Source organism: Neolamprologus brichardi, chromosome 9, assembly GCF_056152115.1.
Source record: "Neolamprologus brichardi isolate AB-2024 chromosome 9, ASM5615211v1, whole genome shotgun sequence".
In the NCBI taxonomy this organism is placed as follows: domain Eukaryota; kingdom Metazoa; phylum Chordata; class Actinopteri; order Cichliformes; family Cichlidae; genus Neolamprologus; species Neolamprologus brichardi.
In genome coordinates this window covers 37,629,669-37,643,960 of record NC_142112.1, presented here as the reverse complement: position 1 = coordinate 37,643,960, position 14,292 = coordinate 37,629,669, and the positions used below count along the sequence as shown (strand labels likewise).

The window sequence follows — 14,292 nt, the reverse complement described above, 5'->3', positions numbered from 1 at the left end:
TCGTTTACACTCTTTAATTGTTTTTGGGTGAATGGTGTTATTCAGTGTCTGTTGTGGAAAGTGCAGAAATAAAGAGAATTTGAAGCAGCAGTTTGTCTAATCGGGGTTTTATTGCGGCTTCTCTCACAGGTAGAAGACGCTGAAGTGTTATCATTCTTAATTTAAAGGAGCTATGTGAGCCGTCAATGGCAACTGCAGTAATTATTGTGTTCCTAGCATCAGCCAAAGGCTAGGATAAGTAGAGGTGAGTGGATCAATCCAAATATCAATAGTGTTAAGTGGTCATTGAAATGTGTTCAGAATTTGCAAAATAACAGTGAGTCATACAAACCTCTCTGCCCCACATAAGCTGCCTTTATAGGTGAAAAGTATCAGTATTGTTTTCAGCAGTACTGGCTCTGTATTTACTTGGTATCGGATCAATACCAAACATTACAGTATCACACAGCACTAGTGATGAGACAAAGCCTGTCGTGCTCTGATGTACGTTCTGAATCTCACAAGAGAGCCAAGCGTAGTTTGCGGTTAATCTGTGCTAGCTTTGCCTCATTTTAGCCAGAAGAGGCTAAATTTTGATGATCTGATACCTACTGTAGAAGAAGACAAATGAAAAATTGTATATGAAATGGATTCATATCAAATGGAAAACATACAGAAATAATATTTTGTCATGGTCCGGGTGAGTGCTGGATTTTCCTGCCTGCCTGTGTGAGTCATCACACCCCTCGTTTGTGGCACCTGTGTGTAATTTGCTGGGAGGCTCTTAAGACCAGCGTTCTGAAACATTCCTCGCCGGAACGTCAGCTAACCCACCTTCACTGTGGATTGGATCTTGCTGCCTGTAACCACTCAGCTCCCCGTCGCTGGCCTGCTACTATTCTCGGCCTGCCTCCCTGCACTACACTTCACAGTGAGTGTACACGAACTGGTTCAGCCTCACTCGGACCACTAATCCCCTCCTAGCCTCGCCGTCAACCCAGACAATGACTCAGAGAAACCCTGCGACCCTGTACCTTGTATTCCTGCTCCGGAAAATCCCAAATAACGTGCCCAGCCCGATAAAGAGACTATTTCCTTTTGGGCCAAAATTTGGTTAAACAATGATTTTGGAGATGGTCTAGCCAAGACTTGTTTACTTTCTCAGCATTCCTGGAAAAGCTTATCTGCTAGCCCTTGCTAATCACAGTGTGTTTGTAGCTACAGATTCTTAGTACCTTAATCAGAAACTTTATGTTAGTAGGTAGCCGATGTTCAGAGGTTTATGTTTTCCCTCTCGCCTCCATGGTCTGCCGTTTTTGAGTGCCAGATAAATTGTTTGTTTGCACTCTACCTCCGAGCCTCCGTGTGGTGTCTGCATTTGAGTCCACTTACCTGTCTGGCCGCCCGGTCGTGACAATATTCAGTAAAACATAAATTTAAGAAAGCATGACTTTTAATTTAAATGTGTGGGTGTTTTCAGAGAACCCAAGGCCGATTTTAAAGCCTTTTTTCTAAACACAGACAAGAATTTAACCATGTGGGTATGCAGATGATTTATTTTGATTATGCCATTTACATAAAAGTAAAAAGAAATGATAAAAAAAGTGACAGCCGACTGTGGGGGATTAAATATGAGCTCAATTTAAAAGTATCATAAACACTAAAGCGACCATGAAAACAACAGTTTGATATTTATAATGTGGAAACAAAGAGCTGCTGACAGTGATTAACTTGTCGCGCGCACAGATGGTCACAGCCGGTCAAACAGGGGGGGCTTTCCTTCCTGGCTGGGTAGCTGAAGATGTGAAATATGTATTTATACGTATACAGGAAATGAAATTACAAACAGCTGCAAGCTTTCTGCTACGCTTCACTGGACGTCCGAACCATGTTCGTGTGGTTAATTCTACTAACAGACCAATCACAGTCATGACCTCGGGGGCTGGTCATGTGATTGGTTTAGAAACACATTTGAGTTTGTTTAGTTTTTTCCTGTAATGCCAGAGTTTGAAGTGGATTTGTGTATTCCTGTTTGGACTTCCTGATTGTTCTTTCTTCCATTGTGTTACTTTGTATCAGTGAGAGCTTTCTTGTCTCAGTTTTTTGTTTCCTTTTTTACTTTGTGCCTTGGTTTGAGTTTTACTTTCCCACCTTTTGAATATGTCTTGATTGCTTTAACCTGTGTCGTGTTTACCAGCTTTTCTCAGTCTCCAGTTAGTCCTCAGTGTGGGTCTGCCCTTCCCCTCAGTGTTTGTCTTACATTGTTGTGTTTTGATGCTTGCATGCTACTTGTTTTGCTCGTCTGCCTGGCTTTCTACCCCATTCTTGTTTTTTCATTCAGTATAATAAAACTTTGTCCTTTTTTTTGTTGCTATTCTGAGTTTTGATCCTTTAGTCTCTCTGAAGACGTCACTAAGACTTTTATCTCTAAAAGAATAACAAAATGCTAAAGTTGAGGCTTCAATATGTGGAGTCCTGGAGGACTGGAGTAAGTTTGATGCAATTACTGATTTTGAAACAGATATTTTCTGGAACATACACAGATTCTCCAGACTTCCCTAGTTTGAGGCCAAAAGATCTTCTGAGTGTGAGCTTATTATTAATCCCTCCATCCTGCCAACACTCATTTTCATTGTGGATTTTAGTCTTGAAACAGTAAACAGATAATGGCATGTCTCATCGATGGCGAATATGGCTTTAAACTCAAAGAGAAACTTGGTTAAATATAGAGCGCCTGGTTCCTTCACACCCGGGCGCTCTTGGCGTGGTTGGCGGGGGGGTCAAGGAGCGTGGCCGTCCCCCTGTTCCCAGAGTAGTAGAAGCTGTCGTCCCTACTCGGGGTCCCGGGGTCGATGCCCTGGCAGCACAAGATGATGATGCCACCTAGGAGGCAGAGGGCGGAGCCGACCCAGCCAGAGTACAGAGAGAAGCCGAATGACATCAGATCTTCCTCTTTATTAGCGCCGATGGGGAACCAGACGGTAGATATGATGCTGCACACAGCTGCGTTTCAGACATATTTAAACACAAAAGGTGAAAAACAGGGAAAAGAAGAGGTTATATTTTTGTGCTCGGTGCCTCCATCTGTCTGGTTGTCATCCCCGAGTTTGTGGACAGGAACTACCTGTCTTATCTCACAGGAAGCAAAACAGCCTGACAGATCCTGACCCATCATCCTCCTTCCTGCAACAGCTGGGAATGACTCGGGAAGACCAGAGTACAGAACATCCAACAACGGTTCTCTGAAATGGTAAATGGACTGATTCTTATGTAGTTCTTTTCTACTCTCCCAGAGTACTTAAAGACTCTAAACTGAATGCTGTCTAACCAAATTCATACTCCGACAGATGTGTTGGAGAGTAACTTAGGGTTAGTATCTTGCCCAAGGATACTACCATGCAGACTGGAGGAGGCTTGAACCTCCAACCTCCCGATCAGGAGGTGACCAGCGCTACGTCCTGAGCTACAGCCACACAAAGTTCACTACAGTAAGAGAAAGTCTCTTAAAACGAGAAACTGCCCTCAGAAATCAAATCTGTCCTCTGAAACTGTCCCAAAAAAGTTATTTGAACACACAAATACATCCCTCTAAAATGAAAACTAAAACTAAAAAATATGTAACACATGTCAAACACAAACTGTACTGTGTAGGGGAGACCGGGGATAGTTGTAACATTTTTGACATTTCTGTCTGTAAATTGGAGCTCTTTTAAGGTAGTGGATTCAAAATGTAATGCAAAGTATTTACACGTCTCTGCTATTAAATAGTGCAGCTATTTTCTCTGCAGCACAATGACCCATTGCATGGTATGGTCTCAAACACAAAGAGTGAAATGTTACAATTAACCCCATAGTCTGGGTTAGTTGTAACATATCCTGGGGTGAAATGTAACACAATGAAATAAGGGTACTAACAAAACATTAACATGTAATCTTTGTTTATTCAACACATGAATGCACTTAGAGCCATTTATGTGTCTGTGTGTGTGTGTGTGTGTGTGTGTGTGTGTGTGTGTGTGTGTGTGTGTGTGTGTGTGTGTGACAGAATGCAGAAATCTAGCTTTTGAACATATGTCAACCCCCCAAAAAAGACAAATTATGGAATTTTCTGCAACTGAATATTTCATTAATTTTGGTTGGTCTTCCTTGAGTTTGGCCTCATTGGCTCAGTGGGCATTATAACCCACAACTCTTGCACCAATTTAGAACATAACAATGAAGCTGAAAAAATGTAGTTGTGCACCAGCATCACAATTCCATTACTTTTTATCATGGCTTACCTTGGTGTGGTTTGCAAAGTGCTTCAGAAAGATGAGGAAATCTGTATCTTGCACCCATCCTGATTTATTTCCATTACCAATACTTCCTACTGGTCCATCTCTGACACAGTGGTCTGCATAATGCATGTGTGGGAACACAAACAGTGGAGGAATTGTGTTGCCAATGGCATTAACCGCATATACAAAGGTGCAGTGAACCTCTCTCTGCTGATGTCGTTGCCCCAACTTGTTTAATATAAGTTAAAGTAATAGTGTGGTAAGTTGTAACATCTGCATTATTGTTACAACTGACCCAGACTCCTATAGCCATGAACTAGCTAACATTACAGCCAACGGCTAAAACATTAGCACTAAAGACCTACACAGAATATATCCCCATAGACATACAAATAACATAATTTAAGTTTGATGAGTTTAACTGCAAAGCAGATAATGCTATTAGAAATTGAAATAAAGTAGAAAACTTACTTTTTGGCATACAAATTACTTTTTTTTTGTATTAAATTGTCTGTGTTTGACAAAATGTGCTGATTTTTCACATGTGATAGCAGAACTGAGTTGGGCATGCACAGGATGAAACTTAGCCCTGATTGGAGAAATTGGAAGTGTTACAACTGACCCACGTTACAACTATCCCCGGTCTCCCCTACTCACAGTGTGCTGACCTCTACACTCTTATCTGAAATCAAAAACATAACAAATCAAATCTGCAGTCTGTCAAATCAAACTCATTCCTCAGATTTATCAACGGCACTGCTATTAAGGCAACATTTCATTAATAAGAGCTGGTTGAAAAGCACCTTCATTGGGTTCTTTACTACCTCCTTATGCTGGATTTTGGTTCTCATCTATCCAGCTTTTATAAAACAAAATGGTCAGAACACTTGAAACAAAGTAAGATTTGCATTTTTCAGTCATCAGCCACTCCTTTAAGTAACCTCAGTGCAATCAGACTCTCTGACAGTCTTTTCCCTGAATCTCCTCCACACGTTCCTTCATGATGTCAAGGAAAAGTGACGAGGAAAAGATGTTTTGGACTAATAAACTGCAAACACTGAAAGTCAGTGTAAGTGAAATTTCTCTTTATTTCACTGACAAAACCTAAAACATTAAACTCAACTAGTGTTTTTGGTAAGTATTAGTAAAGTAGTAGTTATGTTATGCGCGTGCTCGTGCGGCCTCCTCACCCATGAAGATGAAGAGGACGCCTCCCACTCGGGCGCGGCGCTTCTTCACAGCTGAGGTGTCGTTCTGCAGCCTCACGCAGGCCATAGACATGAGGATCAGGAGCGTGGCGGGGAGACCCAGCAAACACGCGCAGATCATCAGAGCACGAGCTGTCTGCACGTAGGCTGAGAGGGAGGGAGAGAGAGAGCATCTGTTTGCTTTAAAGTTGTCAGCACAGCTCACCTCTGGCACTCAACGAGGCGCTGCTCACAGTTAGGAATGTGCACATGTGAGCATGCACCGAAGACAAGAAAAAGATGCAAGAAAACCTCTGTAGCCAGATTACTTTACTCAGAAAGTAATGTCTAATCTTGCTCTTTGCTCAGTCAAACACAGTCTGACGTCACTCTTCACGTCTTCACTGAACACACAGAGAATAAATCCAAAGTAATAACACACTGGTGTTAATGACTTCTCCAAAAGCTCATGAGAGACAAACCCCACTCGGTTTTAAACTCCTGGGACTCTCAGGCTTCTGGTTTAGAACTGAAGAGGCTACTTAAAGCATGTAAAGAAGCCCAGTCATTTTTCTGTCAAGCTGTTAAGATCTACAGAAATCTCAACAACTGTGCAAAAGACCAGGAGAAAGCTCAACCTTTGGCAGGCGTCTCTGTGTTAGCTGGCTCTGTTAACTGGAACCACCTGTCAGAGATGCCTGGTATCAACTTTCTTTGTTAATCCAGGCTAAACGATGAAGTGCACATCTAGATAAAAATCAGTCAGCGGGGACAAGGAGGAGAAACCACCACCTGCTAAACCATTCCCAGTTTGGGTTTGTTGTCTCTCCACCTGCTGCACTTTACTTTTGCACTAAGTGGGTGAGATGGATGCTCAGTGCTTTATGCTTCCTAACAACATAGATTAAAATCCCCGAAGTTTAACTGACTTTGTGATATATTCTGTTTTTGAGTAGTGAATAAAAGGCTGATAAATTCCTTCACTTATGTTCTGCACTGTTTGGTAAATGTGCAGAAGCACTCTGGTTGTTTTTGTAATCAGCACAGGTTTGTTTGGTAGTAAACAAATTAAAAGCTCAAAAAGTGGAAAAATTGGCTTTTACATTGTTGTTTATAGTTTGATATAAAACACGTGTGAAATTAATAGTCAGTATTTATAATACTGAGTACGAGAATAGAACTATACTCCTATAAACAGAGAAAACATTATTGAAATGTGATGAAAAATGTTTTATACCATAAAGCTGTTTAATTTAGAGTTTAAATGACCAGTTACATTTGTTTCTTTAAATAAAGCTTATAAGTTACCATAGTTTCCACAAAGTGTTTGTTCTACACTTCCCATCCTTCCTTTCACAATAAAAGTTATAAATCGTGTGATTGCTGTATATTAAAGTGGTCTATAGTGGTGTGTCAAAGCAGTTTATGATCGATTATAGCATCAAAATAAATATATATATAAAAAATTAAATTCATATTAAAATGATATTTGACTGATGTTCTTATAAAATGTAAGATTTATTTATCTCTGGTCCAAAAAACCGTGTTTTGCTTTAAAACATCTTCACAATTTAAAAGGAAATTCTGTCTTTCCTCATTAAATAAACTCTGCTATAAAATAAAGTAAGTACCTAAATGTTCTGATGCACAAACAAAAACAAAATCGTTTTTCACAAACGCTGTGAAAAACTATTTGTTCAATTATTTTTATTTGTATTCTGATGTTCGATAAACATATTGATTAAACTGTAAAAAGAAAAAAAAGAAAAAATCTTGTTACGAATATATTTTGTTGGTAAACAACAATTCCGGTTATTATGTCGACAACGTAACATTTTAATGTTAATAACGTGAAATAACCATTAATATTTAACTGTAATAAATTCAACTCTAAAACTGTTTTGTTGACACGCAGCCACTCTGCTCACTCGCTCTTATCGCAGCAAACGTGAGCTAAACACACTTGAAAGATCTCGTCACACACATCATGTATTAGAGCGTTTATCTCACCGGGCAGTGTGAGGATCTGGGTGAGGCCCACGCAGTGGTAAAGGGACGGGGAGATGACGCACTCCGCCCACAGGCCTCGGGAGCTCAGCTCGTCCATGCGGACGCAGGTGGCCTTGGTGTAGTCGCAGGTCCGGATCCAGTCGTTGGTGGCCGTGGCCACGATCACCCCCACCCAGCCCACTCCGCTGGCCGCGGTGCCAAGGAGTTGCCTGCGCATCTGTGACATGGTGAGCCTCCGTGCGTTTTTAAGCGCCCCAAAAAATAAAGATAAAAATAAAGAAATTCAGCCTGTTTTTAAATTCAGATTCTGCTGGAGTTTAAAAAGCCAGACTGGGTTTTAGCGAAAGTTTAAAAATTAAAAATTTTATAGGCCAAAGACTCAAAAAGAGTTTAAAAGCGGATAAATGACTGTGTTATTGTCTAATAAGCAACAAAACAGCGGAAAACAAACTGATATATATTCAGAAATAACTGCAGATAGTTTTTCTCTGATTTAAACAACGTTTAAAAAGCTTAAAAGTCTAAATTTAAAAGCAGTCCTGTTCCGTCAGTGCGCCTGAAGCTGATCCACGAGAAAAATGCCCAGAATAAGATTTATCACAGGGTGTGGTGAAAATCGTACTCCTCTCCAAAGCCAATGGGAGCACATGTGAGATCCTAACCTAAACCAGATACGGGGAGAAAGGCAGGCTCAGACAGAAAAACAAGCATCACCTAAAGCCTCCCTGATGAGCTCTGAGACCTGAAATCAAAGTTTAGCTCATAACGTCCAGATTTGTCCTCATGTGTCACCTGCACCTCTGTTGCCCTCTGCTGGTGGTCCCGCAGTCCCATCAGCAGCACCAAAATGTGCTCAGGTCCACTTAGTTTGGGACATCCTACCAGAAATGTTCAGTGAATGAGACGTCTTAAAGTAAAGCAAAGGTCTTAAAGTATATGGAAGTTCTCAGGTGCTTTCTTAAAAACATTAAAAATATTAATATTAATATTTTAAAATACAATTAAATCTAAACAAAAAAGTTGTCATTATTCACACCAGTTGATTAAAAATAAGGATTCACAACTAAATATTAGAAGAAAAAAACCCTCTTTTTTATTATCATTTTAAACCAATGATTTGATGAAGGTGATTTTCAGCCTGGGTTTGCATTTCCTGTATGACTGGACCGTTTCCCAGTAAAGAATGAAATATATAATATAAAAATCCAATAAAATATAAAAGTTTTCCAAACCTTAACATCTGATTGAAAACGATTCCTGTGTTTGTCCTGTTCTCAGCCAACGCGACGCCACGATCCTTCAGTAATGTTGAGGTCTGGACTCTGGGGAGGCCAATCCATGAATGATGCTGTTCCACTGTGTGTTTTTCTGTCCAATATAATACGCCACTTGATTGATCTCTATTACTATTGGTTATTTATTTTATTTTACTTTAAGTTATTACAAATTGGACAGAAAATTAAACAGAAAGAAAGAAAGAAGGAAAGAAGGAAAGAAGGAAAGGAAGAAAGAAGGAAAGAAAAAAGGAAAGAAAGAAAGAAAGAAGGAAAGAAAGAAAGTAGGAAAGATGGAAAGAAAGAAGGAAAGAAAAAAGGAAAGAAAGAAAGAAGGAAAGAAAGAAGGAAAGAAAGAAAGAAGGAAAGAAAGAAGGAAAGAAAGAAGGAAAGAAAGAAAGTAGGAAAGAAAGAAGGAAAAAAAGAAAGTAGGAAAGATGGAAAGAAAGAAGGAAAGAAAAAAGGAAAGAAAGAAAGAAGGAAAGAAAGAAGGAAAGAAAGAAGGAAAGAAAGAAAGTAGGAAAGAAAGAAGGAAAAAAAGAAGGAAAGAAGGAAAGAAAGAAGGAAAGAAGGAAAGAAAGAAGGAAAGAAGGAAAGAAAGAAGGAAAAAAAGAAGGAAAGAAGGAAAGAAAGAAGGAAAGAAGGAAAGAAAGAAAGTAGAAAAGAAGGAAAGAAAAAAGGAAAGAAAGAAAGAAAGAAGGAAAGAAAGAAGGAAAGAAGGAAAGAAAGAAGGAAAGAAAGAAAGTAGGAAAGAAAGAAGGAAAAAAAGAAGGAAAGAAGGAAAGAAAGAAAGTAGGAAAGAAAGAAGGAAAGAAAGAAGGAAAGAAGGAAAGAAAGAAAAAAGGAAAGAAAGAAAGAAAGGAAATAAAGAAGGAAAGAAAGAAAGAAGGAAAGAAGGAAAGAAAGAAGGAAAGAAAGAAAGAAAAAAGGAAAGAAAGAAAGAAAGGAAATAAAGAAGGAAAGAAAGAAAGATAGAAAGAAGGAAAGAAAGAAGGAAAGAAGGAAATAAAGAAAGAAGGAAAGAAGGAAAGAAGGAAAAAAGGAAAGAAAGAAGGAAAGAAAGAAGGAAAGAAATAAGGAAAGAAGGAAAGAAGGAAAGAAGGAAAGAAAGAAGGAAAGAAAGAAAGAAAGAAGGAAATAAAGAAGGAAAGAAAAAAGGAAAGAAAGAAAGAAGGAAAGAAAGAAGGAAAGAAAGAAAGTAGGAAAGAAAGAAGGAAAAAAAGAAGGAAAGAAGGAAAGAAAGAAGGAAAGAAGGAAAGAAAGAAGGAAAGAAGGAAAGAAAGAAGGAAAGAAAGAAGGAAAGAAAGAAAGTAGGAAAGAAGGAAAGAAAAAAGGAAAGAAAGAAAGAAAGAAGGAAAGAAAGAAGGAAAGAAAGAAGGAAAGAAGGAAAGAAAGAAGGAAAGAAAGAAAGTAGGAAAGAAAGAAGGAAAAAAAGAAGGAAAGAAGGAAAGAAAGAAAGTAGGAAAGAAAGAAGGAAAGAAAGAAGGAAAGAAGGAAAGAAAGAAAAAGGAAAGAAAGAAAGAAAGGAAATAAAGAAGGAAAGAAAGAAAGAAGGAAAGAAGGAAAGAAAGAAGGAAAGAAAGAAAGAAAAAAGGAAAGAAAGAAAGAAAGAAAGAAAGAAAGAAAAAAGGAAAGAAAGAAAGAAAGGAAATAAAGAAGGAAAGAAAGAAAGATAGAAAGAAGGAAAGAAAGAAGGAAAGAAGGAAATAAAGAAAGAAGGAAAGAAGGAAAGAAGGAAAAAAGGAAAGAAAGAAGGAAAGAAAGAAAGAAATAAGGAAAGAAGGAAAGAAGGAAAGAAAGAAGGAACGAAAGAAAGAAAGAAGGAAATAAAGAAGGAAAGAAAGAAAGAAAGAAAAAAGGAAAGAAAGAAGGAAAGAAGGAAAGAAAGAAGGAAAGAAAGAAAGAAAGAAGGAAATAAAGAAGGAAAGAAAGAAAGAAAGAAAAAAGGAAAGAAAGAAAGAAAGGAAATAAAGAAGGAAAGAAAGAAAGAATGTAGGAAAGAAAGAAGGAAAGAAGGAAAGAAAGAAGGAAAGGAAGAAGGAAAGAAAGAAGGAAAGAAAGAAAAGACTGAGAGAATCTGTTGAATCAGCTGTTAAAAGAAGAAAAAAGAAAACAAACAACAATAGAACAACAGAATACAGAGATCAAAGCAACGACCTAGATACGTGTAACTACTGAATACTGAATGCTATTGAGCAGCACACAAGACCGACAGCGCACGATATGCTTCAAGGTAGAAGCACAGGAAGATATAGTTTGTGTCTGTGAGCATCCGCGTGAACGCGCCTGAGTTCAAAAGGTTTATCCATGTAACGATCTGCTGGAAGCTGTGGGGAGCCATAGCCCCGCCCCCCAGAGCATGAAGCGCTAAAAAAGGCTTCTTGATAGTCGTCTCGTCTCCCAGGATGTTGTTCATCTGCTGAGGATAGTTTTTAGGACTGCTCTAATCCTAATCCTCTAAGTCTCTACTTTCAAGATTAGGCTTAAAACTTTCCTTTTTGCTAAAGCATATAGTTAGGGCTGGACCAGGTGACCCTGAATCCTCCCTTAGTTATGCTGCAATAGACGTAGGCTGCCGGGGGATTCCCATGATGCATTGAGTTTTTCCTTTCCAGTCACCTTTCTCACTCACTATGTGTTAACAGACCTCTCTGTATTGAATCATATCTGTTATTAATCTCTGTCTCTCTTCCACAGCATGTCTTTATCCTGTCTTCCTTCTCTCACCCCAACCAATCACAGCAGATGGCCCCGCCCCTCCCTGAGCCTGGTTCTGCTGGAGGTTTCTTCCTGTTAAAAGAGAGTTTTTCCTTCCCACTGTTGCCAAAGTGCTGCTCATAGGGGGTCATATGATTGTTGGGTGTTTCTCTGTATCTATGAAGCGCCTTGAGGCGACTTTTGTTGTGATTTGGCGCTATATAAATAAAATTGAATTGAATTGAAGTCCAAGTTAATCCCAGAGCCCCGTTTCTATACCTGCAGCAGCCAGTTTGTAGGTACTGGGGTAAATTGCACTACGGGGGATCCCAGAACCTCTCAATTGTTCCACACCCCGGCCCGACGATGTTCCTCAGTGGAACATCTGCTCCACGTGTCGATTTTCTGAAGTGTTTATGCACATTTTTGTTAGAAAGAGCGCTTTCACTGGGCTAGTAAAAGGTATTTTACTTGGGAATTAATTTAAAACAAGATAAATAAATCGTTTGATGATCAATTATTCATTTATTAAATAATTTCAAGCAGGATACCATAAAAATGTGACGATTAAAGACACCAGCCTCTACCCTGATAGTGACTTTTTTAATACACAGACATGTCTTTGTCCAGAATATAGTGATATAAAACATTAAACTTTCATTAATCACTTACAAAGTCTACGCATTATTGTTTTTTTTTCCTTTTACACACACGGGTTATGTTTAGCTACTGGATAGATTTGTTGCTGACGTCACGTTCTAAAAAAACTAAATAGACAAATTTTATATATTAAATGTTCAAAATCCTTCATCAAATAGCTTCAAATGTACACTCTCCAGCGGCATGTAAAATATACACAAAGTTACAAAACCCCCCCGTCTCCTGCTACAGTCGGAGGGCCCAAAACTGGTGAGACGTCTCATGGACTCTGGTGTCGTCATGCTCCCGCACTCCTCTCCAGTTCCCATCTGCTAAGGCCACGCCTACATTTATAATCTCATAAATTATAAATTCCCACAAATCTCTTTTTGTGACTTTGTTCTGTCGTCCTTGGTGTCAGCTTTTGACTTCCGCCGATTTCTCTCTTTTCCTCGCGTCTTTATTGCCTTTTTCCCCCTCTTCCATTTTAAGCGCTTTCTCTTTTCCTCACTTTGTTTCTCTTCTTTGTCTCTCATTGGTTTTTCAGTGCGTTGATGTGAGCGCAGATCTTCAGAGCAGGTCCCAGTTTTATGTTCATGCTGGTCATCAGATGGTCCTCGGTGAGCAGCAGCAGAGCCTGGCCGTCGATCTCCTGCACCCGGAAAGCCTCCGCTACGTCGCTGCAGCCTGAAACAGCAATGCGGAGAGTTTAAAAACACTGACTGAGCAAACGATTGTGTTCAGTCACACAGAAAGTAGTCATGGCCCTGACTTTAGTCACGTGTAACAATCTAAACTCTTAACTTTGAATAAAAACACCTCCAAACTCCTGCAAAGTTTAGTCTGTGGGGATTGACTCTGTTTTGGAGCCTCGAGTGGACATTAGAGGAACTGCAGTTTTCCCCTTTCACTGTTGCTGCTCATTAGATTTCTATCTTCATTTGCTTATTATATTCCCCTTGTGTTTTCAACCCTTGTGTTAAGTCTCCTTTATCCTTCATGTGTTTCATGTCTGTTTCTTATGTTGTCAAGTTCATGTAGTCATGTCAGTGTTTCATTGTTTCCTATTTTATTTTGAAAGAGGTCCTGTGTTTCGGTGCTCTGTTTTGCTCTTTCCCTGTGGGCGTCGTTATGTTCATGTTGTGTCTACCATGTTTCAGCTCCCTATGTTCTGTCTCAGTTGCTGTTAAGTTTACATGTTTTGAGTTCAGTCAGTGTGTTTCCTGTTTTACTTTGAAGGTGCACATCTCATGTGAGTGTTTCTAGTTTTGCTTCCCTTGTCTCGTCCAGCCTGATTACTCCCAGCTGTGCTCTCCTTCTGTGTCTCATTCCCTCGTTATCCCTCTGTGTATTTAAGCCCTGTGTTTCTCTTTGTCAGTGTCGTCGTCTCCCTCATGGCTGTGTGTTAGTCATCTATGTCCCAGTTTAGTTTAGTTATATTTTTCATGCCATTCTGCAATAAAGCAGCTTTTTGAGTTTAATTCCTGTGTGGTGAGTTTTGCGTTTGGGTCCTTCTCCTGCCTGGACACAGCCGAAACATGACACTCTGATTCTCGTCCCCTTGATGTTCCAGGTGTAACATCATCATTTCAATCCCCTTCTTCTCATAATGTATCCTGTGTTTGTCTCTCTGCTGTTTTTATATTAAGATCTTTTGGTGTTTTCATTCATTAGTATTTTGCTGTACAATATTCTTGATGAACCACAGCCCTGATGCACTGACGTCGTCTACAGCTTCCTTGTTTATTGTCCATGCTTTGCTTCCATACGTGAGGATGGCTGTAACAACGACATCTAGGACTAGGATTAGGTATTACATGGTACTGATGGTACTTTACTGTGTTCAAATCTTTTAAAGACACACTGCACGCTGTGCTGAGATATCCTAATTTTGGCTAATATCACTTTGTTTGTGCAGAAATGCTATTTAATGCATTCAAACGTGTCAACTTTGGGATTATTTTGTAGATTTAACTAAAGAAGTGGGAACACGTGATGTGTTTGTAGGACTTTTTGTGGCTGCTAATAAAAAAACGCATAAAGACACCGTTTCAAATTAGATTTTGGTGGCTTTCCTGTGAACACATTTTTTAAAGGTTCATAAACTCAACAATTAAATGATTGGTTGGTGGTTTTTAGGCCACATGATGATATAATATGTGATGCAGGTTCTGATAAGAACCTTCAGCAGCCTAAGTTCTACCTGAGCCCTTGTTTGGTTCCTCAAAT

General features: G+C 39.3%; 2 protein-coding genes across 3 annotated transcripts in view; both read right to left on the bottom strand.

Annotated features, from left to right (window-relative positions):
* Positions 1–1,874: 1,874 nt before the first annotated feature.
* On the bottom strand, positions 1,875–7,752 carry cldn11b (claudin 11b). The gene is made up of 3 exons (XM_087845679.1): positions 7,454–7,752; positions 5,447–5,611; positions 1,875–2,982 (listed from the first exon to the last, which is right to left on the bottom strand). The coding sequence occupies exons 1-3, from the start codon at positions 7,677–7,679 to the stop codon at positions 2,723–2,725; spliced, it is 651 nt and encodes a 216-aa protein (XP_087701805.1). The 5' UTR covers positions 7,680–7,752; the 3' UTR covers positions 1,875–2,722.
* A 4,174-nt stretch (positions 7,753–11,926) lies between these two features.
* phc3b (polyhomeotic homolog 3b) overlaps positions 11,927–14,292 on the bottom strand; it is a 31,973-nt gene continuing 29,607 nt past the window's right edge. For both annotated transcript variants that reach the window (XM_087846566.1, XM_087846567.1), the window contains one exon: positions 11,927–12,750. In XM_087846566.1, coding sequence (XP_087702692.1) covers positions 12,596–12,750 — 155 coding nt within the window. In that variant the 3' untranslated portion in view covers positions 11,927–12,595. The remainder of the gene's footprint in view (positions 12,751–14,292) is intronic.

What these genes read in the sequence shown, in the direction of transcription:
- cldn11b (XM_087845679.1), bottom strand. Translation starts at nt 7,679, where the DNA reads ATGTCACAGATGCGCAGGCAACTCCTTGGCACCGCGGCCAGCGGAGTG. An exon ending in CCAGATCCTCACACTGCCCG is followed by an intron (nt 5,612 to 7,453) that starts GTGAGATAAACG and finishes CCTCCCTCTCAG; the next exon opens with CCTACGTGCAGACAGCTCGT. An exon ending in CGTCCTCTTCATCTTCATGG is followed by an intron (nt 2,983 to 5,446) that starts GTGAGGAGGCCG and finishes TCTGAAACGCAG; the next exon opens with CTGTGTGCAGCATCATATCT.